Source organism: Pongo pygmaeus, chromosome 11 (assembly GCF_028885625.2).
Source record: "Pongo pygmaeus isolate AG05252 chromosome 11, NHGRI_mPonPyg2-v2.0_pri, whole genome shotgun sequence".
Lineage (NCBI taxonomy): Eukaryota > Metazoa > Chordata > Mammalia > Primates > Hominidae > Pongo > Pongo pygmaeus.
The window spans coordinates 69072155-69098904 of record NC_072384.2 but is presented as its reverse complement, the minus strand read 5'-3'; the positions used below and the strand labels follow the sequence as shown (position 1 = coordinate 69098904).

General features: G+C 39.1%; 1 protein-coding gene across 2 annotated transcripts; it reads right to left on the bottom strand.

Annotated features, from left to right (window-relative positions):
* Positions 1-555: 555 nt before the first annotated feature.
* On the bottom strand, positions 556-26168 carry BBS5 (Bardet-Biedl syndrome 5). Of its 2 annotated transcripts, XM_054476960.2 has the most exons (12): positions 26017-26168; positions 23328-23410; positions 18538-18603; positions 17816-17865; positions 17557-17684; positions 12321-12456; positions 11491-11586; positions 7747-7809; positions 5823-5957; positions 2256-2339; positions 1116-1139; positions 556-961 (listed from the first exon to the last, which is right to left on the bottom strand). In XM_054476960.2, exons 1-12 carry the CDS (start codon positions 26073-26075, stop codon positions 860-862), a joined length of 1026 nt encoding a protein of 341 aa, XP_054332935.1. In that variant the 5' UTR covers positions 26076-26168; the 3' UTR covers positions 556-859. The 2 variants fall into 2 exon arrangements, with proteins under 2 accessions (XP_054332935.1, XP_054332936.1); XM_054476961.2 differs by lacking the exon at positions 7747-7809.
* Between the last annotated feature and the right edge of the window lie 582 nt (positions 26169-26750).

Below are 26750 nucleotides of genomic sequence, written 5' to 3'. Positions count from 1 at the left end.
TTGAAATTCTTACAAAATAGCATCCAAAACACTTTAAAGGGGGGTTGATGTATTCCAGAGTTAGTTGTAATTTTTAGTTTTTACAAAAATGACAGGTTTAAGGATTACAATTTGTATTAGAGTTGGTTTACATTTGGAGCTATGTGATTATTTATTTATTTATTGAGATGGAGTCTTGCTCTGTTGCCCAAGCTGGAGTGCAGTGGTGCGATCCTTGGCTCACTGCAGCCTCTACCTCCCAGGTCCAAGTGATTCTCGTGCCCCTCCCAGGTAGCTGGGACTACAGGTGCCCACCACACGCCCAGCTAATTTTTATATTTTTAGTAGAGACGGGTTTCACCATGTTGGCCACGCTAGTCTCAAACTTCTGACCTCAAGTGATCTGCCTACCTCGGCCTCCCAAAGTGTTGAGATTATAGGCATGAGCCACCACGCCTGGCCAGGAGCCATGGGATATTTAAACCAGATTTTCACAATTAAGAAAGCAGAATTTTGATTATTCCGTAAGAATAGTCTTTTTCTTTTAAATAATACTTTCAAAACGTTAAATGGTGCTGCATAAATTCTTTATTAAACCGAACATGATACAGTCACTTAATATCTGAAAACTAAGACTTTACAGGTATTAAGTACAAAATAAACATTTATAAACTAGGTACATTTTGATTACAATTTTAAATATAATTTTTAGAAAACTGAAGTTTTCTAAATGACTTTTTCCTCAATCATTAAAAAAACTCTTACAAGTTTTAAATATAAAAGCTGTAAATGTAAAAACTATTCCATGACTTATGGCAGGTGACTAGTATCTTTAAACTAGAGATATCTTTAACAGAAATCCATCTCAACTCAAGGTCAATCAACTCATTACTTCCCAAAGTCCCTGTAGGGTGAATCCATCCTTCAATTTCTCTATTGCAAGCCCCAGTTCTTCTGAAAATACAGGTTCACGATCTTGTTGCTTTTTGGGAGACAGGAGGATAAGATGGGAATAGAGAAGGTGGGCAAGGAAGAGGAAAAAAACAAAAAAATAGGTTTCACATAAGTTTGTGAATGCTAAATGTTGGAATTTAGAAACTTTTTTCATATACTGTAGGTAAAATAAATGTCCTTACCTTATTGCCATCAGCAAAATAAGCCTGTAAGACAAAGAAAATTCTATTTCACAAACTGGACATATAATATTCGAATAGATCAGTGGGCTAAGGAACTTAATTTGCAGAATGATTTTATAACTAAATGTATTTCACATTCTGTTACTGTGTAATGTTTTTTTCACCTATCTCTACAATGCTGGTAGCAGAATTCACTCTGTTCATGTCTACAAGAGTTATACCTTAAGTTGTAAAAAATGTGCTTTGTAATGTATGATTAGCACTGTTAACTTGAAAGGAGATAAAAAAGAATGACTTAATCATCATATGGCAAGAAACAGGTAAAAAAGAGAAAAAAAGAAAAGAATGACTTAGAAGTTATACAATTTCTTCCCTACATTTGGTTTAGAAGATGATACTGGCAAAACAAAACGAGTACTTCAATGGGTCAGCAAATGCATATAGTTTGAGGTAGTAGTAGTTTATAATTATTTTATACTAATTTCACACCTTTGTTTCAAAGTATTTGTTACCAGACAGGTATTCTAGTCAGATTTATAGCCACAGAATGGAGAAAGCACTATTATTTTGGCTATAAGTTAAATGATACCAATTTGGAAATAGGAAAGCTGTTGTTCAAATACATGTCCTTTTCAAAACAAGATCCCTATAAATTAAGAGACGAACATTTCATAAAAATTAAGTATAGATTTTAAATTAATTTAATTAACAATATTTAACATGTTCTATTCACAGTAAGAAAAAACTTTAGATAGCTAAAATCCTAAAATCCTCTGAATAACTGTGTTTTCAAAGTATTTCTTTCCTTTTTTTTCTTTTTTTATAGAAATGGATTTTTGCCATGTTGGCCAGGCTGGTCTTGAACTCCTATCCTCAAGCGATCCGCCTACCTCGGCCTCCCAAAGTACCGGACTTACAGGTGTGAGCCACTGCACCTGGCCTCAAAATATTTCTGATTTTGGTAATTTAAAAGTTATCGTCACAAAAGAAATCCCTCACTAAAAATATTATCTTCAAACTCAGGTTTAAGATACCATCAAAATCTCAAGTTATATGGTGTTTCACACACACCATTATTTTATTAAACAAGACTGAGATAAAATCCTTAAGAAATTTAATGCTGTCCTTTGTGATGCTCACCACAAAAGCATCCGTGTGACCATCAGAGTCTATTTCTACATCATCTTGAATTTGTTCGACTGTCAGAGCTTCGAGCGGCTGGGGCTGAAAATCAGATGTTAAAATGCATCAGAGACAATATTAAATGTACCATGAGAACTGCAAATACTTTTAAAATAACAATTACAAACTACTAAAGTCTTATAAAAATCACTGTATAATTTATGTTATTTTATTAAAAAACTAACTTGAGTAATAAAACTAATCAATTAAGCCTAAACTTTCATATCTGAAGTCAATATCACGAAAAGAACTAGAAAGAGAAATTTACACATACTTAAGATACTCAGATATCTTTAAAGAAAAAACTCTGACTTGACTTTCACATTTCTTTCGCATTGTTTAGAAAAACTAAGTTTTGCATAACAGCAAATGTTCAATTTTCCTCAGAATAGTCATTATATAGAATTTGTGAAAAGTAAAAGAACTAATATTTTTATGGAATATTCTAAAGGTAAAGAATAAAATGTAGAACTAACACTTATTTATTTGTTCATTTTTCAAATGTTTGAATATCCCCTTTGTTATATTAGGTACTATGCCAGTACTACCAAGGGTTATAAAATCCTACCCTTACTCACAAAGGGTTTATAATTTACTGAGTAGAGAAAAATATAAGACACAATGACCGATAACTAAATATTATGTTGAACCACAAGAAACTGCCATTTTTTATTAGTCAAAATGATAAAATATCAACACTACTATATGCCTCAACCTACAAAAAGCAGTTACAACAAAGCTGAGGATAGGTTTAGTGTTTCAACCATGCTCAGAGTTGTGTGACTATGTGTAAGTAAATTAACTAAGCCTCAGTCTCCTTAACTGTGGGATAAGGATAATAATAATACACCTCACAGTATTGTTGGGAAGATTAAATGTGATGGTGCATATAAAGTGCTTAGAGCAGTGAATGACAAACAGCAGATGTTTAATACAGTCATCCAACAACTATGAATATTCACTAAGAGCCTATCATGTGCTAGTTTTGACTGCTGGAGATATAGCCATTAAGCAGACAAAAATCGCTGACTTCAGGGAGATCACTTACAGTGGAGGAGGCTGATTAATTCTGAAAGGAAGGGAGGAAGGAGAGAGAGAGAAAGTAAGCAAGCAGAATAAAGTGATGGGAGTTGCTGTTTTAGAAGAATAGTCAGGGAAGATCCTGAAGAGATGGCATTTGAGTAGGGACTCACATGAGGTGAGACAGTGAGCTATTACGGCTAGCTGCTATTAAGTACTGGGGTCAAAGAACAGGAGAAGAGAACAAACGAAAATTAGAGAATGCGTAGGGGAACTAACCTATCAAGCATCTCCCATGTGCCAGGCATTTAATGGACATGATCAATAACTTTCTAAGAAAGATTATGTCTGTTTTTCTCTTTTATTTTTTTAAGAGATAAGGTCTTGCTTTAAGAGATAGGTCATTGCTGCAGTGCAATGACATGATCATAGCTCACTGTAGCCTCAAACTCCTGACCTCAAGCAATCCTCCCATCTCAGCCTCCTGAGTAGTTAAGACTACAGGCCGGCACCACCACACCTGGTTAATTTTTAAAATTTTAAAAAAATTTAGTAGAGACCGGGTGTCACTATGTTGTCTTATTATGTTGAGGCTGGTCTCAAACTCCTGGCCTCACGTGATTCTCCCACCTCGGCTGCTCCAAAATGCTGGGATTACAAGCATAAGCCACCATGGCTAGCCCTATATCAATTTTGAGAAAACTGAAGCTCAGATTTGCCTAGGATCACAAATAAATGATGAAACTGGGATTGAAAGTCAGGTTCTAAGGACCATGCTTGTTCTGCAACATTATTCTACAAAGAAGAGTAATAACTAGAAACAGGGAAGAGACTGGTATGACTGAAAGTGTAAAATAAGATAATCGGAAAATGAAGGAATACTTCAAAGTTTTGAGTACAGCTGACTTTGACAGTGCCAAAAACATATAAGTAAACAAATCAATAAATCAGCAGGTTGCTGCTTTTGAGAAAAAGATGAGGAGGCCAGTTTTAGGTATGCCAAGTTTGAGATGCTCATCCAAGTCCTAGTGTATCTTATTGACCTGCATAATTATTTAAATTACTAAGATAAATCTGAAATAAGAAATTCAACTCGTATCATTTGGGATGCTCATCTATATGAAAATATTCAAGGGTATTTGGAACCATAAGCTGAAATAATATGTCAAGGTCAGAAGGAAAGATCTACAGTCATCCACAAAAGTACAAGTTGAAGAAGCTGAATGAGCAGGTGATATTACCAAGGAATATACATAGAAGGCAGAGTGAAAGGGAGACTGCTGAAAGAAGAGCATATTGGGAAGAAAAAGAAAGGATAGTTCAGATGATGAAATACATACAGTGTATGTAATACAATGTCAGAAACCCAGATGCAAGTTTTAGCTAGAAGGAGAAATATATGGAATTCGACAGGGAGAGAAAAAATTAAGTACAAGGAGCACTACCAGGCAACAAGGGCCTCACTAAAGTCACATGCTGTAGTCCAAGAGCAGAAGAAGAGATATAAGTAATGGCTGTGATATGGCTCAGCATGCCAAGCCCCAGCAGGGGCACCGATTATAAAGTAAAAGGCAAGGGCACCAACAATAGAGTGCATAATGAGGGTACCAGTAAAAGAACAGACAGCAAGGGAGTCTACAATCGAGTGATCAGTGATGGGACCAGGACAGAGAGGACAGCAAGGGCAATGGCAGTGGAGCAAATGGCAAGGGCACCTCTGACAGAATGGACAGTGACTGTCCCAGTGATAGAGCAGACAGTGGGGGGCACCAACAATAGAGGGGACAGCAAGTACATCAGAGCTAGCGCCTCTAGCAAGGGTACTGGTGATAGAGTGGACAGTAAGGACACCTCTAATGGAGTAGGTAGTGAGGACACCACTGATAGACTGGATGATGAGGGTCCCAGCTGGAGAGACAAGTGAAGCCAAAAGAGAGCTCATGTACCTGGAGAGCGGGGAATAGTAGCAGCAACCAGGAAAGAAATCATGAAGAAGACAAAGAGCAGACATGTGGGCAGGATATGCAAAATATTTCATAACTGATATGGCAGAGGTACAGATCAACAGGAATGGATGCAGGCCGTGTTGATGTAGCCTACTCCTGGAGTTGCTATATTGTGGAGTACTAAGGAAGAAGACGGTATTCATGAGGACTATAAGGTTTGTCCATGCTCATAGGGGGCTGAAGTAAAATAAAAATCTGACAGAGTGAGAGACTCAAGTCTGTATCAGAGGAGCACTGCACATGGAAATTTACTCAGGTGGCTGCCCACCTACAAGGGCAGGTATGGAGGGCAGGCATGAATGATGAAGCAGCCAGTTAGAAGACAGGTGGTAGGTACAAATTAGTGATAATCCAGGAGCTGTGCCCACTTGAGCAGAATCTGTATATTCACCACTTTAAAAACAGTTCAAAATTAAATGGTGCACAGTGGTATTTACATCTGAATTTTATAGATTGCATAAAGCAATGCAAACTTTATTTCACATACTCAACAAATTACCTTTTCTTCCATCTCATAATCAACTCCAAATATGGGACTGGCAGAATAGAGTTTGTGAAGTGAATTGATTTCCTTAACTGATTCTTGTAGTTTTTCCACAGGATCTATTTTAAAGCCAAGAACATATCCACCACTCTACAAGAGAAAATAATAATTAAAAAAACCCAACAAGTCTGAAGGACAGTATTTATAGTATAAGATAAATTATAGCTCAAATTGTCCTTATTTTAGAGCATAATATGTAAGTTCATTTTTTCAATTAAACTTTTTATTATGAAAAATTTCAAGCATATACAAAAACAGAAGAGCACAAGGGAGCCTCCATGGAGCCATCATCCAGCTTCAAGAAGCAGCAACACGTGGCCAACCCTGTTTCATCTGTAACCTCGCCCTCACCTGAACACCCCTCCCCCAACGTAGGCTTATTTTGAAGTATATTCAAATATAAGTTCATCTGAAATATCAAAGGTAACCTTTCAAGATTTAAAAAATACACTGTAGACTGTGAAGGCCAAGGGAACTAAGTTTTTCTTGAACTAGGCCTTGAAAAGGAACAGACTACAGTATGAAAAGAAGAAAGGAAATGGGCCATCTGAGGCTATCTTATTGAAGAATTAGGAAAGAAACTGGGCCATGATACAGTGTTTTGAGAGGAGTGTTAAAAAACTAAGTAGCATACTGTAATAGGTGAGAGTATATGTTCTGGGTTAAAAGCACACACTTTTATGTTCAAATTCTGGTTCTATCACTAATTCACTGGCTGTAGGATACTTAGAAACTTTCCTTAACCTTTCTTTCTTTCTTTTTTTTGAGACAGAGTCTCGCTCTGTTGCCCAGGCTGGAGTGCAGTGGCACGATCTCGGCTCACTGCAAGCTCCGCCTCCCAGGTTCACGCCATTCTCCTGCCTCAGCCTCTCCAGAGTAGCTGGGACTACAGGCGCCCGCCACCACGCCCGGCTAATTTTTTGTACTTTTAGTAGAGACAGGGTTTCACCGTGGTCTTGATCTCTTGACCTCGTGCTCCGCCCACCGCGGCCTCCCAAAGTGCTGGGATTACAAGCGTGAGCCACTGCTCCTGGCCTCTTTCACCTTTCTAAGCCTCAATTTTCTAACCATAAAATGGTTATCAAGTTGTCATATTAAATAAGATAAACATATATATGACATTTGGTATAGTTCTTGGAACAGAGTAAATATTCAATAAATGGCAGCTGTAGGCCAGGGGAAAGGACTAAGCAGACATTCATGTTTAAATTTAGAATGTAGATGATAAGTAATTTTATAAATCACTTTTAAAAATGTATTTAAAATTTTTCTTAGCCAGTCAAACCTACTACCATGAGACCAGCATGTTTTATTTGAATGTATTTCTGCAAAAACCTGGCATAATGGAGCATAGCAGGTTATAATTAGCATATAATCTGTGTGTGAGAATATAAGACCTCAAACTGTGTGTGTACACAAATATATGTTTGTGTTTCTCAAAGACAGTCTTGGTAAATCAGTCAGACTTGAGATCAAAACTTAGCCCCATCACTTACTAGTTGTGAGATCATGGGCAAGGTTCCTAACTTCTCAAAGCCTCAGTTTCCTTGACTATAAAATGGGGGAAAAATAGTAGCTGTATCGTAGGATTGTGTAAAGATTGAGATAATGCATGAAAAGCCCTCAGCACAATGACTTGATTCTGTCATTAATAATAAGTGATGATCACAAATGATCATGTCTGTCCAACAAAAAAATATAAGCAGGATTCTTCCTCTGGGGACAATTTCTGTATGACTTCAAACACTTCATATATAACTTCATATTAAGCTAATATTCTTCTCAAATGTAAACTGATTACTATATAAATAAAACTAAAAATCTAGACTGTCACATAGTTTTAAAAATCAAAGATTAATAAAAATACACAAGATCTTACCTGCTGAGAGCTTTCTATGACAAGAGCTAAACCAAATTTTGAATCTCTAATCTTTATTGAACGCTAGATACAAAATGAAAAAGAAAAAACATGCAAGTTTTTATTAACTGAATAGTGACTCTTTAACTGAGTTTTTAAACTTCACACAGTATTTACTTTTCATAGTCTAAAGAACAGAATTCTCCCTCCTTCCTTCATTAAACTCCCACAGAGATCAAGTAAAAGAAACAAGACTCATACTGAAAATAGGTGGCAAACTTTTAAGAGGCAATACAAGAAAGACATCTCTGAAATATGTACAAAATTCCCTGACTCAAATATTTCTCACTTCCAGGGAGTAAACATTTTTTAAAATTAGAGACAATTAAATTAATTAGGTCTCATTCAGCCACCCAGGCCAGACTACAATGGTGTGATCATAGCACACCACAGCCTCAAACTCCTGGGCTAAGAGATCCTCCTCCTGCCTCAGCCTCCTGATTAGCTAGGACTACAGGCATGTGCCACCATGCCCAGCTAATTTTTTCTTTTTTGCAGAGATAGGTGTCTCACTATGCTGCCCAGGCTGGTCTTGAACTCCTGGCTTCAAGCAATCCTCCTTTCTCGGTCTCCCAAAGTGCTGGGGTTACAGGCATAAGCCACAGTGCCCAGCCTGAACTTTTAAACAAAAGGCTAGCAATCTTTTAGTTTTGGTAAGCCAGTGCCTTTTGTAGCTCCTAAGCCTAGTTTAGTTTTTTAAAGTCACATGTGCCTTCTGTTTCTTACATCATAGGTGGCTACATTCTTAAAAGAACCTCTATTCTATTTAAGGTTTTTTTTTTTTTTTTTTGAGACAGAGTCTCGCTCTGTTGCCCAGGCTGGAGTGCAGTGGCGTGATCTCGGCTCACTGCAAGCTCTGCCTCCCGGGTTCATGCCATTCTCCTGCCTCAGCCTCCTGAGTAGCTAGGACTATAGGCGCCCGCCACTGCACCCGGCTAATTTTTTGTATTTTTGTAGAGACGGGATTTCACTGTGTTAGCCAGGATGGTCTCGATCTCCTGACCTCGTGATCCACCCACCTAGGCCTCCCAAAGTGCTGGGATTACAGGCATGAGCCACCATGCACAACTGTAATCTAAGTTTTAAAAATAATTTTAATTATTTAAGTTTAATATAAAATATTTAAGTTTTAAAAATAAGTTTGAATATTTATCACTAGACATCAAGGAAGGTTGGGATAGATTAAGTGTAATTAACATCAACTGGTAAATGTGATGTGAGGACTAAGCTTGGTTAGCGGAAGATAGGTGGTGAAACCAGTGGCCTGGGAGAAGGGGAGAGTAGAGGCAGAATGGCAGGTGGGGCCTGTAGAAGTGACACAAAATGTACCTGCTGGCAGGGTAGGGGAGAATCACGGAGGACCTAACACTATGACCAGCAGCAGACCAAAAGCCCAGAGAAGGGTAATCTGGCAGGTGATGATGGGATACCATGCTTCTAGACAGATAGGCAACTTTGAGAAAGAGACTGAGAAAAAGAAGAAAGGCTTTGATGATAATTGTTACGAAAACCTGGCCTTTCATCTGGGCTACTTTACACCCCTCCAAGAGTATATACAATCCCAGTTAAGAATCATAGAACACTGGCCAGGGGCGGGGGCTCATGCCTATAATCCCAGCACTTTGGGAGGCGGAGGTGGGAAGATTGCCTAAGTCCAGGAATTTGAGACCAGCCTGGGAAACATGGTGAAACCCCGTCTCTTCAAAAATTACAAAAAAATTAGCTAGGTGTGGCGGTGCATGCCTGTGGTCCCAGCTGTTCGGGAGGCTGAGGTGAGAGGATCACCTGAGCCTGGGAGGCGGCGGTTGCAGTAAACCAAGACCATGCCACTGTACTCTAGCCTGGGTGACAGAGTGAGACCCCTGTCTAAAAAGGAAAAAAGAATCACAGAACACTGGCACTCTGGCTTTCAATAGGTAATCTAACCAGGTGTCTGTGGGTGACACAGGCTGGTAAGACAGAAACTGGCAAGAAGCTGATATAAATATCTATAGGAGTGGGGTCAGGGTAATGGCTGAGGTGTAGAGCTGAAGTTAGACTATGACTGCCGCAGTGACAGACTGTGATGATATCAGATTGCAAGTTGTTTGGGCCACTTGAATTAATTCCAGAGGCCATATTTGGCAACTCTATTCTTAAATAACAAAAAGAACAGAAAGCACAAGGTTGTTTACTACTCAGTAATTATTCAGCATAATAGAAGTTAGGCAAGCTATAACACGTTAATGTAATGCAATATAAAAAAGCAATAGCAATACAAACACCAATTTGTCAAATACCTATGTAGATTTTGTTACATTGTCCCAGCCTTGATTACAAACTCTTATATTTCTTTTGATAGCCAGAAATAATTTTCTTCCTATGAGATTCTATGGCTTTCTGTTTAATATGTTGCTTTTCTCCAACAGACTGAAAGCCCCTCGATGGCAGGAACTATATACTGGTTCATGATTTTCATGATTGTATCTCTAGCACTTGGCACAGAGTAGGTACTCAAAATTTGGCATAAAAATGAATGAATTATCAGAAATTTTAAAGAAACTCCGAAATCAAACAATTTAGCCAAAGATAGGGTTGGGAATATTTTGCAAAGAATTATTCTTCTCATGGGCCAGGAATTCTTTCCTTAAAAACGGTATTTTCCAGGTATCACATACATTCTGTCTACTCAATAAATATTAATAAAACTCCTTAGTCTTAAGACTATACATCCTACAATAAGGGCAATTATCATAGGATAACCTCATGGGATTTTCATTAACTGTTTTTATGTTCCATCTAATTTGTTGTAGAGTTCCATAAGTAGTTTGTTTATATAAAACAAAATTATTTAGTGTATTGAAGTTTACAGTTTGTTTCACTGAGTCACTTATTTATCATAGCAGCAGCAGAGTACAAAGAACTATCTTTACCTACTCCCAAAACAAACTGGTCTCAGATATAGTCAGTTCTTATTTTGAATTTTAATAGTTTTGTTTTTTTAAAAAAATAGAGAAGGGGTCTAGCTATGTCGCCCATGCTGGTCTCGAACTCCTGACCTCAAGCAATCCTCCCGCCTCTGCCTCTCAAAGTACTGAGATTACAGGAATAAGCCACCATGCCCAGCCTGATTTTAGCAGTTTTAATTGAACTTAAGCTGAAAGTATCATCACTAAAAATCATCTTGATTCCTTTCACTAAACTTGTGGTATGAATCTAGCTTGTATTACATTCTGTATCTAAATACAATGAAAGCAGTTCATTCGCAGAATTAATAAATTCCTTCTGGCTTTTAAAAGCTTTAGAGCAGAAAATGTCAAGACAGCCAAGAAAAACTGTGGATCAGTGCGCTAAACCTATGCCAAGGAAGCACCACATACCTGCTTCATGAAAAAGTTACAGAAAACTTTAATAGTTAAAGCCCTCTGGATGGAATCCAAGAGACACCTTACTCTGTATAACTATTTAAATTTTTAGAATCCAGTATATTTCTCTTCTAATAGCAAGTTGATAATGGTGCTGCTTCTCTGGAATGCAGTACAATTGGATCTTTTCTACATTGAAATATTTCATAGTAAATTATCAGCATCTTTAAAATATGCTCTCAGCTAATAACTGCTACCACTTAAAAAAGGGAGAGAGAACTCATCTAAAAGTCCAATTAACTATTAAACAAAAAATATTTATTTTACATTAAAGTAAGGTCATCAAAATGTATGTACTTACAATTTGCAGATATGGTATACTGACATTAAAACTATCATTCATATTTGCATGCCACACAATTCTCACATTGGTAATAAAAAAGGTTCCTAAATTGCCCTGTAAAAAACAGTAATGAGATACAGAAATGATCATTTTTTTGGATACCTATTCTTTGTTTTCTAATCACCAGAATAACTTATTACAGCAGCAAATAATACCAAAATTGAGTATCAATGACTTCATCATTCATTGATGGCAGTACAATTAGAGGAGTGACAGCCTGGACTTTGGAGGCAGGCTGCCTAATCATTAAACCATTAGTACCTACCAACTGTCTGACCACAGGGAAATTTCTTCTTGATGTATTTTGTCAAATGTAAAATGGAGATCTGATTAAATATCCCATGTAAGTCAATCCCTTAACACAGTGCCTAAATGTTAGACCTTACTAAAATTATTATTCTAAACCTTGGATAGGTTAAGGCAAAGGAGTTGTAGCAAGAGAGAGAAAGAAAACATATGCAATAACCCCCATCAATCTACATTAGATTGTATTCTTTATAAGGATAGGAGTGGAGTTACTCTGTTCCATAGTTGGATCTTTACCACCTAGCATAGCACCGTGAATTTTTTATTCATTAAGGAGACATTCCAGGATTATCAGATATTTTATTGTATTGAAAGAAAATAGGGATGTTATCATCAACCTAACTTGTACTTATTGAAAAATAATACACTTTCCTATAATGCTAATTTTAACAATTAGAATTGACTATATAAATCCAATGATGAATGGAAAAATGATTACCAAAACACTGTCCCAAAAGGTTCACTAGCTCTTTGCACAATACCTGATCACTGGATAAATTCCATACTCCATTTATTTTATCATATACATGTTCTTGTGGCAACAGTCTTAGTTGCTTGTTCTGAATTAGTGCACTTCTTAATTTAAAATCACGATACATTTTAGAAGTTTCATACGCTCTGTGAAAAAGAACAAACAAAAGACAACCCAAACTGAAAATGTGATTTTCTTGGGTTATGTTTACTTACTTACTAAAATATGTTGTTGTTAGTATTTATGACTATTACTCAAATAATTATGATACATTTTAATATTTTTATGTTTTAAAAATTGTTCTCATAGAGACAAATTCTCAATACCTTGCCCAAGGTGGACACAAATTCCTGGGCTCAAGTGATACTCCTGGCTCAGCTTCCAGAGTAGCTGGGACTATAGGCATGTGCCACTGCACCCAGCTATATTTTTCTTTTTAATAAGGTCTGGCAATTACAGTTTTTTGTAGAATTTGTCATTTTAGTGTATTATTTACACATTTTATCTCAGTAACCTATTTTTTTTTTTTTTTTTTGAGATGGAGTCTCACTCTGTCATCAGGCTGGAGTGCAGTGGTGCAATCTTGGCTCACTGCAACCTCTGCCTCCCAGGTTCAAGTGATTCTCCTGCCTCAGCCTCCCGAGTAGCTGGGACTATAGGCGCATGACATCACGCCTGGCTAATTTTTGTATTTTTAGTAGAGACAGGGTTTCACCATGTTGGCCAGGATGGCCTCGATCTCTTGACCTCGTGATCTGCCCGCCTCGGCCTCCCAAAGTGCTGGGATTACAGGTGTGAGCCACCACGCTCGGCCCCTATTTTTTAATACATATGGAAATTGTTTTTTCTATCAAAATGCTACCTTTTCTTCATTTCCTTGTTTTTCAAAGGACATAAACAGGCATCCAATTATTAATACTGTTTCTCGGCCAGGCACAGTGGTTCATACCTGTAATCCCAGCACTTTGGGAGGCCGAGGTGGGCAGATCACTTGAAGTCAGGAGTTTGAGAGCAGCCTGGCCAACATGGTGAAACCCTGTCTCTACTAAAAATACAAGAATTAGCCGGGCGTGGTGGTGTGCACTTGTAGTCTCATCTACTTGGGAGGCTGAGGCAGAAGAATTGCTTGAAACCAGGAGGCGGACGTTGCAGTGAGCTGAGATTGCACCACTGCACTCCAGCCTGGGCCACAGAGTGAGACTCTGTCTCAAAACAATAACAATTACTTTTTCTCACTGTAACCTGAAAACATGCTCATATCTACCTCTATACAGAAAACTAGAATGAATCTGTACTGATTCCAAAAGGGACCCTAAGGGAAGAAGGGGGAAGGAGGAAGAGAAGAACAGGGAGGGAGAGAGAGAGAAAGAGGGAGGAAAAAGGACAGGCGGAGGGAGAGAAAGAGAATTAAATCCTTATAATTTTTTCAATGTCTATTGATAATAAATACAAAAACCCTGATTAACTTTTGATTAATTTTAATATTTCGCATAAAACAGGCTAAGTTACCTATTTAACAAAAGTAAAGTTTTCTTAGCCTTAATAACAACAGATTCATATATTCATTGCTGAACTTCTAATTTTTATTTTAATTAATCTTCTAATATATAAATTGTGAAAGAGCAGAATTTTAGCACTCTGCTTGTAAATGTTAATTTTCTTTAGTGCTGTTATCATCAATACTTAACCAGTGGAAGAAATAGAAACTATTTATGCTATAAATTATTTTGGAGGAGAAGCACATAGTGTTTTTAATACTATTAAAGAAAAGCAGCTTCTGTTCCCTTCATATTCCATTTAGAACTTTTCATTTCACAGTACTTCTCTCAGTGAAATAAAGAGCCAAGGTTTAGGTATATGCCCAAGAGAACTGAAAACATATGTTGACACAAAACTTATACACAAATGTTCATAGTAACATTATTCATACTGGCTAAAAAGTAAAAAACCCAAATGTCCATCAACTCACGAATGGATAAACAAAATGTGGTATGCCCATACAATGGAATATTCTTTAGCTACAAAAAGGAATGAACTACTACTACTACTGATACATGCTATAACATGAATGGACCTTGAACACACTGTGTAAGTGAAAGAGGTCAGACATAAAAGGCCACATATTATATGATTGCATGTAAATAAAATTTCCAGTACAGGCAAATCCATGTAGACACAAAGTAAGAGGTTATCAGGGGCTTTGGAGTGGAGGGAATGGGAAATGACTGCTATGGGTAAGGGATTTATTTTGGGAGTGATGAAAATATTCTGGAATTGGATCTTGGCAATAGTTGAACAGTATTGTGAATATACTAAAACTATCGAACTGTATACTTTAAAATCATAAATTTTGTTATGTAAAATTTTATGTGAATTATATCTCAATTAAAAAATTAAGCCATTATATAGACTAAAACATCAATAAAATTAAAAATCAAATAACAAACTAGGAAACTAAAAATAATATATATGACAGCTAAGGGTATAATTAAGAAATTTAGCTTCCTGCCGGGCACGGTGGCTCACGCCTGTAATCCCAGCACTTTGGGAGGCCAAGGTGGGTGGATCACAAGGTCAGGAGATGGAGACCATTCTGACTAACAGAGTGAAACCCCGTCTCTATAACACAGTGAAACCCCATCTCTACTAAAAATACAAAAAATTAGCCGGGCGTGGTAGCGGGCGCCTGTAGTCCCAGCTACTCGGGAGGCTGAGGCAGGAGAATGGCGTGAACCCGGGAGGCGGAGCTTGCAGTGAGCCGACCATCGTGCCACTGCACTACAGCCTGGGCGACAGAGCCAGACTCCGTCTCAAAAAAAAAAAAAAAAAAAGAAGCATAGCCTGGCCGGGCGCGGTGACTCATGCCTGTAATCCCAGCACTTTGGGAGGCCGAGGCAGGTGGATCACGAGGTCAGTAAATCGAGACCATCCTGGCTAACATGGTGAAACCCCGTCTCTACTAAAAATACAAAAAATTAGCCTGGCATGGTGGCGTGTGCCTGTAGTCCCAGCTACTCGGGAGGCTGAAGCAGGAGAATGGCGCAAGCCTGGGAGGTGGAGCTTACACTGAGCCGAGATCCGGCCGCTGCACTCCAGCCTGGGCGACAAAGCGAGACTCCGTCTCAAAAAAAAAATGCACATTTCATTGGCTGGGCCCGGTGGCTCACGCCTGTAATCCCAGCCCTTTGGGAGGCTGAGGCGGGCGGATCACGAGGTCAGGAGATCGAGACCATACTGGCTAACATGGTGAAACCCCGTCTCCACTAAAAATACAAAAAATTAGCCAGGCGTGGTAGTGGGCACCTGTAGTCCCAGCTACTCGGGAGGCTGAGGCAGGAGAATGGTGGGTGAACTCGGGAGGTGGAGCTTGCAGTGAGCCGAGATAGCGGCTGCACCCCAGCCTGGGCAACAGAGCAATATTCCGTCTCTACAAAAAAAAAAAAAGAAAAAAAGAAATTTATGAGAAGCCAAAAAATACAAAAAGTATATGAAAAATGTCAACTTCACTGGCAAATACAAGTTAAACAAGTTAAACAATTATATACACACATATATACACATACATGTATGTACATAATATGTACATATTACATGTATACATATAATATGTATGTATGTGTGTATATCCTGTCATCTTAGCAAAGCTTAAAAAAAAATCATAGCACTTAGGGCTGGTTTAAAAAAGAAAAAAACCCGAGGTAGTAAAAAGAGAAGAATTTAGTAAACAACAAGAAGAAAAAATATAAAAACAAAACAGGCTGGGTGAAGTGGCTCACATGTGTAATCCCAGCACTCTGGGAGGCTGAGGCAGGAGAATCACTTGAGCCCAGGAGTTGGAAACCAGCCTGGACAATAAAGTGAGACCCTGTCTCTAAAAAAAAAAAAAATTTTTTTTTTTGAGACAGAGTCTTGCTCTGTTGCCCAGGCTGGAGTGCAGTGCGGCGATCTCAGCTCACTGCAACCTCCATCTCCCTGGTTCAAGTAATTTTCCTGCCTCAGCCTCCAGAGTAGCTGGGATTACAGGCATGCACCACCATGCCCAGCTAATTTTTTTGTATTTTTAGTAGAGGCAGGGTTTCACCACATTGGCCAGGCTGGTCTTGAACTCCTGACCTCAAATGATCCACCCGCCTCAGCCTCCCAAAGTGTTGGGATTACAGGCGTGCGCCACCACATCTGGCTCTACAAAAATATTTTAAAAATTAGCAGGACATGGTGGCGCACGCCTGTAGTTCTAGCTACTCAGGAGGCTAGGACAGGAAGATCATTTGAGCTCAGGAGTTTGAGGCTTCAGCGAGTTATGACTGCACCACTATACTCCAGCCTGGGTGACAAAGCAGGACCCTATCTCTATTTAAACATAAATAAATAAAAAAAGGCCACAAACCTAAAACAAACCAAAACACCAATAAAACTCTTCAGGGAAAACACTCAACCATGCCTTCTATCTACTAGAAAAATAACCTTTTAAATTAATTAATTATGCAACTTGTTTAGCTATATTGAATGAATTCTTTATTTCACTTTACCTACCTTGGTAGCTAATTTAATCTGGTCGTCAGTAGAAAGTTTTAATGAATCTTCAGTAGTTTTATGTGTTTTATAAACACCTTCAAAGTGTTTATTAAATAATAAAACATGTTCTTCTCAATATCTTCCTGATATTTACAATAGAGCTTGGAGGAAGACAGTACCACACTTCTAAGCTTTATTCTCTAAAACAGGGGTCCTGAACCCCCTGGCCACAGATAGATGGGTACTGGTCAGTGGCCTGTTAGGAACCAGGCTGCCCAGCAGAAGGTGAGTGGTTGGGGGGTGAGTGAGCAAGCAAAGCTGAGCTCTGCCTCCTGTCAGATCAGCAGCAGCATTAGATTTTCATAGGAATGCAAACCCTACTGTGAATTGCACATGCGAGGGATCTAGACTGTGCCCTCCTTATGAGAATTTAATGCCTGATGATCTGTCATTGTCTCCCATCACCCCAGATGGGACCATATAGTTGCAGGAAAACAAGCTCAGGGCTCCCACTGATTCTACATTATGGTGAGTATATAATAATAATAGAAATAAAGTGCACAATAAATGTAATACATTTGAATCATCTTGAAACCATACCCTCACCCAATTCGTGGAAAAACTGTCTTCCATGAAACTGGTCCCTGGTGCCAATAAGGTTGGGGACTGTTGCAGTCTAAAACCATAGAGTAAACGAAAAATATTCAATAATCCATAAAGTATTACTATACCTGTGTACTGCCATCACAGAAGTAAAAAGTCTAGGGCTTCCAGGAACCAAATTTGTAAATATAAATTCAAAACGAGTACTGTTACATTTTGTTAGTATATAAAGAGCTTCAGTTTGGCCTCGTAATTTCTGTAAGGACAAATTTATTTAAAAGTTCAGATTTTAAGAGCAATTTCTCCTTTATAGTGAAAACAAACATCAACCTCAAATATCTAGTTTCTTTACTATATATATATTTCAATAAGATTTTTTAGACTTACAGAGTTAGCAGTCCTTGTTGTAATATTCAATATGCAATTGTAACCGACAGCTAAAATCCAAAAGCAAAGAATGTAAAGAGCATGATATGGTACACTGAGAAAAAATACTTTTCTAAAAAAAAGTATATACAGAACTTTTAACAGTTTAAAAAATTAAACATATATAGAAATAAACTTTTAAAAGTTTTAAAGAAATAAGTATAAATTAAGTAATTAAAAAAACTAGATGGTCAATTCTGTCTCCTTGAACAAACAAAAATATAACACAGGAAAAAGGAAGTCTTCATCCCTGAAGCCTCTGCAGCATTATTTACTGAAAGTTTTGGCACTACTACTAAAAAAGAACAAGTCTAGCTGGATAATCTAAAATACTTTAAAAAAATAAGTGAAACAAAATTTAACACAATGAAAAGATTATACTTTTATTAGAGCTTCTTCCTTCTTTGGGATTAATCAAAACAGGGGATAGCATGTTCTCAAAAATAATCAAAAAACAAGAACCAAGGTTAAAGCCCTAATCTTCTATATGTCCAAGACACAAAATGGACAAACCAAAATAATAATGGATAATTTTGTTTGCATTATGATGTCTAGGATTTCTGAAGGTTTTTTATTTTTATTAACTTAAGATTTCTACATAATTCTTTGGTATCAAAGGCACCATGCAAATTCACCTGACAAAGGATTTTTTTTCTTCAGACTTATCTAACAAAGATACTTACAAACATTGACTCTTGATAATGCCAAAGAGTGCCAGAGAATTCTTAAATTTGTTACCAAGAGTCTACCTAAAAGCACACAGACAAAAAATAGGTTAACTTAAATAAGAACCCATTTTTGCAGCACTGAATCAGATGGATATGGAACTTCTGGCCCAGTATTAAAAGCAACACTCAGATATTTTTCATATATTAACTGAAAACATTGTGCATATCCAACCTATATAAGGTATACAATATATGATTCAGAATCCCAGAGAAACAAAATTTGACAGTTATATAAGGGATACAGATGTTCTCTGCCAATAGCTTTGCTCTAACTCAAACTTACTGAGGAAAGAATTGTGTACTAGTTTTTTTGTCTTGGTAGAAGCTGTTCTGGGTCCCAGCAAGTCATATGTGTACAGCTGAGAATGAATATAGGATAATTACACAGCTATTCACTGAAATCACACTTTTCAAAGAACTCTCACATACACACTAATCCTTGCTATATGATTACTTTCATAGCAGTTCTCATTTAAATGAACCATATATTTATACACACAATTTTGCTGTGAGCAAACTATTTTGTTCCTAAGAAGTTATGGTCAGGCTGAAGTCTATTTAAGGCTTTATACTTTTTGATCTTAGCATCAGACTGATGTTCATACACTGAAATACAAAGTTAGATACTTCATTTCTCAAAATGTGTCCTGTACAATAGTGATCCCTTACTGATGCTCCAAGAAAAAAACAATAAATTTGAGAATGGTATACTAGGTGTATTAGAGATGTACAATACAATCAGCATATTATTACAGCTTTGAGATATTCTGAAATAATAAGACCTACTTTGTTTAAACACATTATTTCACCAACAAACTACAACCATAAAATTATTTTTATGAGTAATCTATAGCCAGCCAGGTCATACTATTTCTGAAAATCTCTACAATGTCTAAAATCAGAGAAACTAGGTCTGTATGAATACTGGAGTGAAACTGGATAGCAAACGTGGCTCTAAAAAAGATGAAAGCATTCTCAAGGGAGATTGTGGAAAATTACAGAATATGTTTGACAAATAATAAGTAATCCAGCATGGCTGGAGTGTAAAGTTCACACAAGATCATAGAAGACTAGGTATAGCATCCTTCAGTCATTGGTCCAACGGAAAACAGATGGCACACTCAAGTTAGGATAACTGACGTTTATTTACAAAAGAGGGAGCAGCAGTTCATGAAATCTGGAAGAAACAAGAGTCCTATGGAGCTGACTGCTTTGAGAGGAGAGACACAGCCAACGCTTCATTGGGAAGGAACCAGGGCAATAAATACCCAGACCTCATACTCCTGCCTCCCTTTGATCTTCTGCCATGGCTCTTCCACCTGGAAGCCAGAGTATAGAGGGAACCCTTAGATGTACTCTACACAAGTCATCTTTCCAGGGCAAGGGGAAAAGGGTGGAGAAGAATGCTGGACCTGGATGGACAAATGGAAGACAGCAGCACAGGTGATAAAAGTTGTCTTTGGACATACTAGAAGTTCTTTAACGCTAGACAAAGAAATTCAGACTCAGATCTGTTAGCAATGGAGGCAGCAGAGTTGGGGGTGGGGTTTAGGATTGGAATTGGGGAGGACTAAAAATCTTTGAGAAGAGAATAATGTGACCCTCCCAGTTTAGAAATCAACGTAGGCAGTTAGGTTCATCACCTAGCTACGTGACCTTGGAAAAGTAAACTAACCGCTCTATTCCTCAGTTTCCTCATTTGAAAATAAATATGACTGCATCTACTTTAAACTTTTTGTTTTACTGTTTTTATTATTGTTAAATGAAATTATATTTATATAAAAGATTCAGAACAGTGACTGTCAATAAACATTCCCCAAATAACAGCTATTTAAAAAATAATCCTTTGCAAACTCATTTTTGATTTTTTTTTGTTTTTATATAGATATACCTGTTTTCCTTATGCCATTTTACCTAGGCAACATTTTATCTCTACAAGTGGGCTATGGGCTCAGGACATCTACTGATTCTTTTATATTTTTCTGTCAGTCCCAGGAGAAATTATGGAGTGGGAAGGGTTTGCCATATAAAACCACCAACCACCTCTGTTTGCCTTTTTCTTTGCTCTTGGTATATCTCCTACAATCTGTAGGATTTTTAATGCTACCTCTTTTCTGCTGAAGAACCCCAGCCTACGGCTCCAAACCCAGTGTTCCAGGCATGGACTTTCCTCTCTACCCTGCCTAATACCAAAGTATAGTTGTCCCTGTTTCTACTAATCTCCCAAACACTGAAATATGGCTGTCCCTTTTATTCTCACACAGCTATTTAATACAATATTTTAATCCTTTACAAACTCATTCCTATGACTTACTTTCTGATTATAGATACATTGGTTATATTTTCCTTATGCCATTTTACACCTAAGCAACATTTTATCTCTATAACTGGGCTATGAGCTATGGGCAGTGTGCAAAGTTAATCTGATAATTTCAAGTCAGGGTACTAACAGTTGAAAATGGATTAAATATGCTAATCTTCTGGGATATAGTTTTAACATAAGGGGCTCTTGAACTTGGCAATGTCTTAACTTGGTCATTTTCAAACTGCTGAAAGGGAGGGGAGGGAGACGGCTAGAAAGCAGGATTCCCCTTACATTTTTTAACACCTTAATGACCAGAAGCGCTGTGTACTCCTGTAAAATTTCAAAAGGTTTTTGAGGTCTGTGCACACACACACAGTTATTTCTATTTTCATTTTGAGACAGGGTCTTGCACTGTCACCCAGGCTGGAGTGCAGTGGCATGAACATGGCTTACTGCAGCCTCAACCTTCTGGGCTCAAGTGATCCTCCCACCTCAGCCTCCCCAGTAGCTGGGGCCACAGGCACATACCACCACACACGGCTAATTCTTTTTATTTTCTTTAGAGACAGGGTCTTGTTATGTTGCCCAGGCTGGTCTCTAACTCCTGGCCTTACGCAGTCCTCCCACCTTGGCCTCCCAAAGTACTGGAATTATAGGCAAGAGCCATTGCAGTTGGCCTATTTTTATTAATAGTAGGATTTCAGGCACTGGAGATTTCTGTCAGGAAGGCTTTCTGCCCTTCCTACTCTAAAGTATTAGTACAGGATTCTGCACTCAATGAATATCTGAAGAATTGAAAAATGTTTTATGAAGAGTTCCTGCCAATCTGTATAATACTTTCTATTGGCTTTCTCAAGTTAATTCTGAGTTCGTCAAGATACAGCCATCTTGATAGTTGGGATTATTATTCCACCCTCAAAAGCACAAACTAAGACTTTTCGTTTGCTGCCAGATCTTCATACTCCACTCTCATCTGAGCCTGACGTACACCAGGAAGCATTTCAGAAGTGTGATCTAAGCACTACTTTAAGGTTGGGCCCTAGCCACTAAAAGTATCTGCCTGTAGGTGGTGGCAAATAGGCAGCAGGCCCCTTTGTAAGCCTTTCTTCTGAGGGGAACTGCCCTCACCTCTATCTCCATTATTTCCTCTGGTGTCTTCAATTGAATCTAAACAATCAATAAAGACATCGTCAGGTCTTGTTTTCATTTGCCTAAAATGAATATAAAGGTCTGAATTTTATAGCTACCACTATACCTACTTACCTTCTATTAGGGACATATTTACCATCTACTATGTCTCTATTAAGAGACATATGTACTTAGCCAGGAGCAGTGGCTCATGCCTATAATCTCAGCACTTTGGGAGGCCGAGGTAGGTGGATCACTTGAAGTCAGGAGTTCAAGACATATGTACATAAAAGAGCCAGCAGTATAAATAATACTGTACCAAAAGTTCATGCATTTAAAAATAAGGTCTCTGAGGGGAACCAACCTCAGAGAAGGCAGGCTTACAACAGGGCCTGCTGCCTACATGCCACCTCAGAGCAGGTCAGAAGAAAGTCTCAGGAAGCAAGCAGCCACTCAAAGGGCTACAGTAAGCATGTTCTGCTAATAAGGGTTACCGTTCCTTCTCTATGAGTTATTGATTCTCCCTTTCCTGAATGAAGTCTGCTCTATTTCCTCACTTACCCCTTTCCAATAAGAGGTTTACATCCCTCCCTCCTAAACTTCTTCTCCCACTAAAACATATTCTAGATACATTAAGCTGCCATTCCACATCTATTTTTTTTTCCTTGGAAGTAATGATGCTTCCAAGACCTACCAGTCACTGGCTCCACAGACAGCTGCTATGGGCAGCCTGGACTTTTAAAAGTTCCAACCTTGGGGAGATTTGGTTTGGGAGGGGATCTAGGGTCCAGCTGTGCTGGTCCTCGGTGACAGTCAGAAAAGACTCACAGGATTTTCTAGTACTTGACCTACAAATAGATTTCACAGTGAAGGACTAAATTTGCTCTCCACATATCCATGTCTAGGTGACAACCATAGGTGATTGATGGTGCGTTACTCCTGAATTTTTAAAAAGGAAGCATGGCTCCAGGTACTACAGCTATGACCTACTTATATTCCACTACCCCATATCCTTTTTTGGGAAGACAGATCTAATGGTCAGAACTAATGCCCCTTGCAAACAGGTCTACTTGAGTTTTAACAGTTACATTGGATAAAGGTGATGTTAGAACCAGGACTTACTGAAGGACCAAACTACATGTTTAATACCTATCCTTCTGTTTAAATCTGAGAAAAGTCTTATGTGAATTTAACTCTCCTATTCTCACAATTACACTGACAAATGATGCTGTTTCATATATTCTCTAGCTAATATGATTCAACATTTGTAAATTAAACCAGGAATATAAAATACATTTAAAAATATACTCACCTCTATCGCCATTATTTCCTTTGGTGTCTTCAATGGAATCTAAACAATCAATAAGGACTTCTCCAGGTCTTGTTTTCATTTGCCTAAAGTGAATATAAAGGTTTTAATTTTATAGCTACAACTATACCTGCTTACAATCTATTTAGGGAGAAAAGAGACATATGTACATAAAACAGCCAACAGCATAAATAATACTGTACCAAATGTTCATGCATTTAGAAATAAGGTCTTCAAGAACTTCAAGAAACTGAAGATCAGTGGGGCCTGGAGTGACCAGGACCATCTGGAGTAAGCCAGATTGGTAGGAGGTGTTGAATTTTGAAAAATAAAAGGAAAAGAAAAGAGAGTCCATGATTAAAGACCAGGAATAAGAAATGGTAAGGACATGGGAGAAGGCTGGCCAAGCTTGGAAAGAAGGACCATATTGGGAGGTAGTGAGAGAAATATTGTTGGATAACTAAGGAGGAACCAGACTATGGAGAACTCAGAATGCCAGTCTGACAGGTTTAGGCCTTATCCTGTGGACAGGAGAGAACCTTCAGGGGTTTCTGAGTAGAGGAAAGGACATCAGGAAATTATAGAAGGAATGGTTAAAGAAGAGCTGTATGAAAAGCATCTCTGGAACTTGACAAATAGATACAGGTGACAAAAGGAAATAAGAGCAGCTTGCTGACAGATAGAATACATTCTACAGTGTCAAAAAAAAAAACAACCTAGCAAAATATCTAAAAGGGCTTTCTAATACACTCTTCATAAAGCCAACTCAATTACCTATTGAAAATACAGATATGACCATATCATTTCCCTGCTTAAAAGCCTTCTATATCCTCCTGCTGCCTAGAAGTTGAAGTCCAAAATCCTGAGCTAAAAATGTTACAATCTGGCTAATTTATCTATCTGTACCTCCAACGTCTCTCTGCAGCAGACCCTGCCTTTAGCCAATGAGGTTACAGCTCCAAGACTCTGCTTCTAATGCTAAATTCTTTTCTGGAATACTCTCCTCCTGTCTACCCTGACAAGGCTCTGCCCATTCTTCAGGGAACAACTCAAATACTATGAATATTTATTCTTCTTCAAGGACTTCACCAGGTAGAATAAATTGTTCTGTTTCTATGAGTCTCAGCTTTTCGTTCATTTTTTCAGAATGTTATTTACCACATTTATTATAGTGGTTGTCTATATGTATCTCCTGCACTAGAAAGGGGGGATATGAATATCATTTCCTATTATTTTCTGTCTCTAACTATCGGCCCAGTAACTAGCACGTAGTAAACATTGATAAATGTTTACTAATGTTACCGAAACGGACTTTTGTTTGGATTAAGAACCCTACAAGAACGACAGAAAATGTCGCCCGGCGTGGTAGCTCACGCCTGTGGTCACGCACGTGGCTCACGTGGTGGCGGATCACCTGAGGTCAGGAGTTCGAGACCAGCCTCAACATGGAGAAACCTTGTCTCTACTAAAAATACAACATTAGCCGGGCGTGTTGGTGCATGCCTGTAATCCCAGCTACTCAGGAGGCTGAGGCAGGAGAATTGCTTGAACCTGGGAGGCGGAGGTTGTGGTGAGCCGAGATCGCGCCATTGCACTCCAGCCTGGGCAACAAGAGCGAAACTCTGTCTCAAAAAAATTAAAAAAGAAACTGTCTCAAAAAAAAAAAAAAAAAAAGTGACAGAAAATGTTGTAGAAGGTGCGCAATATGTTACTACAGTCCGTAATTTTACGAATTCCTTTCTCTTTCATCTTCTTAAAGGGTCTAACATGTTAGCATTAAATATCTAGCTATACGTAACCTGGGAAATGTATCAATATTTCATTTTTCCATCTAAGGAGGTGAGGTCCATGATAAGGAACGATTCCATCTAAGCAGGGGAGGTCCATGATAAGGAAAGATAAGTAGTAGCTAAGAAGCTCCATGCCATTAATCCAGGAATCTTAGCTTTAGTGTTTCTCAACACTTAGTATCCCAACCGGCATTTCCCGCCCTGGATTTTGGAGCAGGAGGTTTCTAACCACTTTTTCTTTACGATACTTTCCAAAAACATGGCTTCTATTTAAAGTATGATAATTTCCAAAAACAGGCTGCAAAAGAAGACTCCTTCTTGTTGGTGATTTATATGAATAACTAGATGAAAGCTTACCAAGAACATAAAGTTTGCGTGGTTAGTAATTTTTGAAGACTGCCTACTCCCACCTCCCTTATTTTACAGACATGAGAATTCTAGCTTGAATGATGAAGACATCTGTCCAAGGGCCCACACTGTGGGTCGATATTACATATCTACTTTTAGAACCCTAGTTTCCTGAGCCCCCGACCTACGTTCCTTCCATGAAACTGAAATCCCAGGCTCACGTGGGTGTATACGGGACGCCAAGCCCCAGGTGGTCCCGGTCGTGCTCAGGTTCACATTCCTGATCCGTCCCGCGGGCCAGGATGGGGGAACCGGACGTCGCATGGGACCAAAACTGTGTAATCTAGATGCGCTCTTGCCGCGGCGCCGGCCTCGGGAGGGCCAGAGTGGCCCAACCAGCCTGGGGTCTCTCGAGGCGCGGACGACCGGAGCAAGCCTCCCACCCTCACCAGGGCCGCGAGCTGCGGAGGTGCAGGCTACGCCCGCGGGTCCCTAACCCGCACGGCCGCGCCCTCTACAGGGTTGCAGGCCCCTCAGGAATCTTGGAAACTCACTGCGCGGACAAGTCGAAGCGGACATCCCGATCTTCCCAAAGCGCATCCAGCACCGACATGGTGAGCAAGGCCCGCGGCGGGCCCTCTCCGCAGCCGTGGAGGCCCAGCCGCGTCTCTCTGGCTCCAAGGCAACGGGCCGCCTCTGTCACGACGTCTACGGCGGGCGCCGAGACTCAAGCTTCCGCGAGAGTGCGCGCGCGTCGCCCAGCTCTTTCGCGTCGTTAAGCCGATTTGAGATGCGAGGCAGGGTTTAGGAGTCTCTGAGAAGCCCAGCTGTCTCCGCCGAGGGGAGCGTGCCTGACCTCTGGGCGACCTTCCTTGCCTCCAAACAGACATCTTTTAGCCATTTTACCCCTCTCCTTATTTCTCTTCAGCGTCAAGAGATTTAGGTTTTTAGCCGGGCATGGTGGCTTTTGCCTGTAATCCCCGCACTTTGGGAGGCCGAGGCTGGAGGATCACTTGAGGCCAGGAATTCGAGACTAGCCTGGGCAACATAGCGAAACTTCATCTCTACAAACACAAACAAACAAACAAAACCAACCCCAAATTAGCCAGGGGTGGTGGTGCACGCCTGTAGTCTCAACTACTCGGGAGGCTGAGGCGGGAGTGTCTCTTGAACCCAAGAGGTGGAGGCTGCGGGGAGCTATGATCGTGCCTCTGCCCTCCAGCCTAGGTGATAGAGATATAGGATCAACAGGTTCGTATGCCTGCTGTGCAGTAACAAACCCATTACA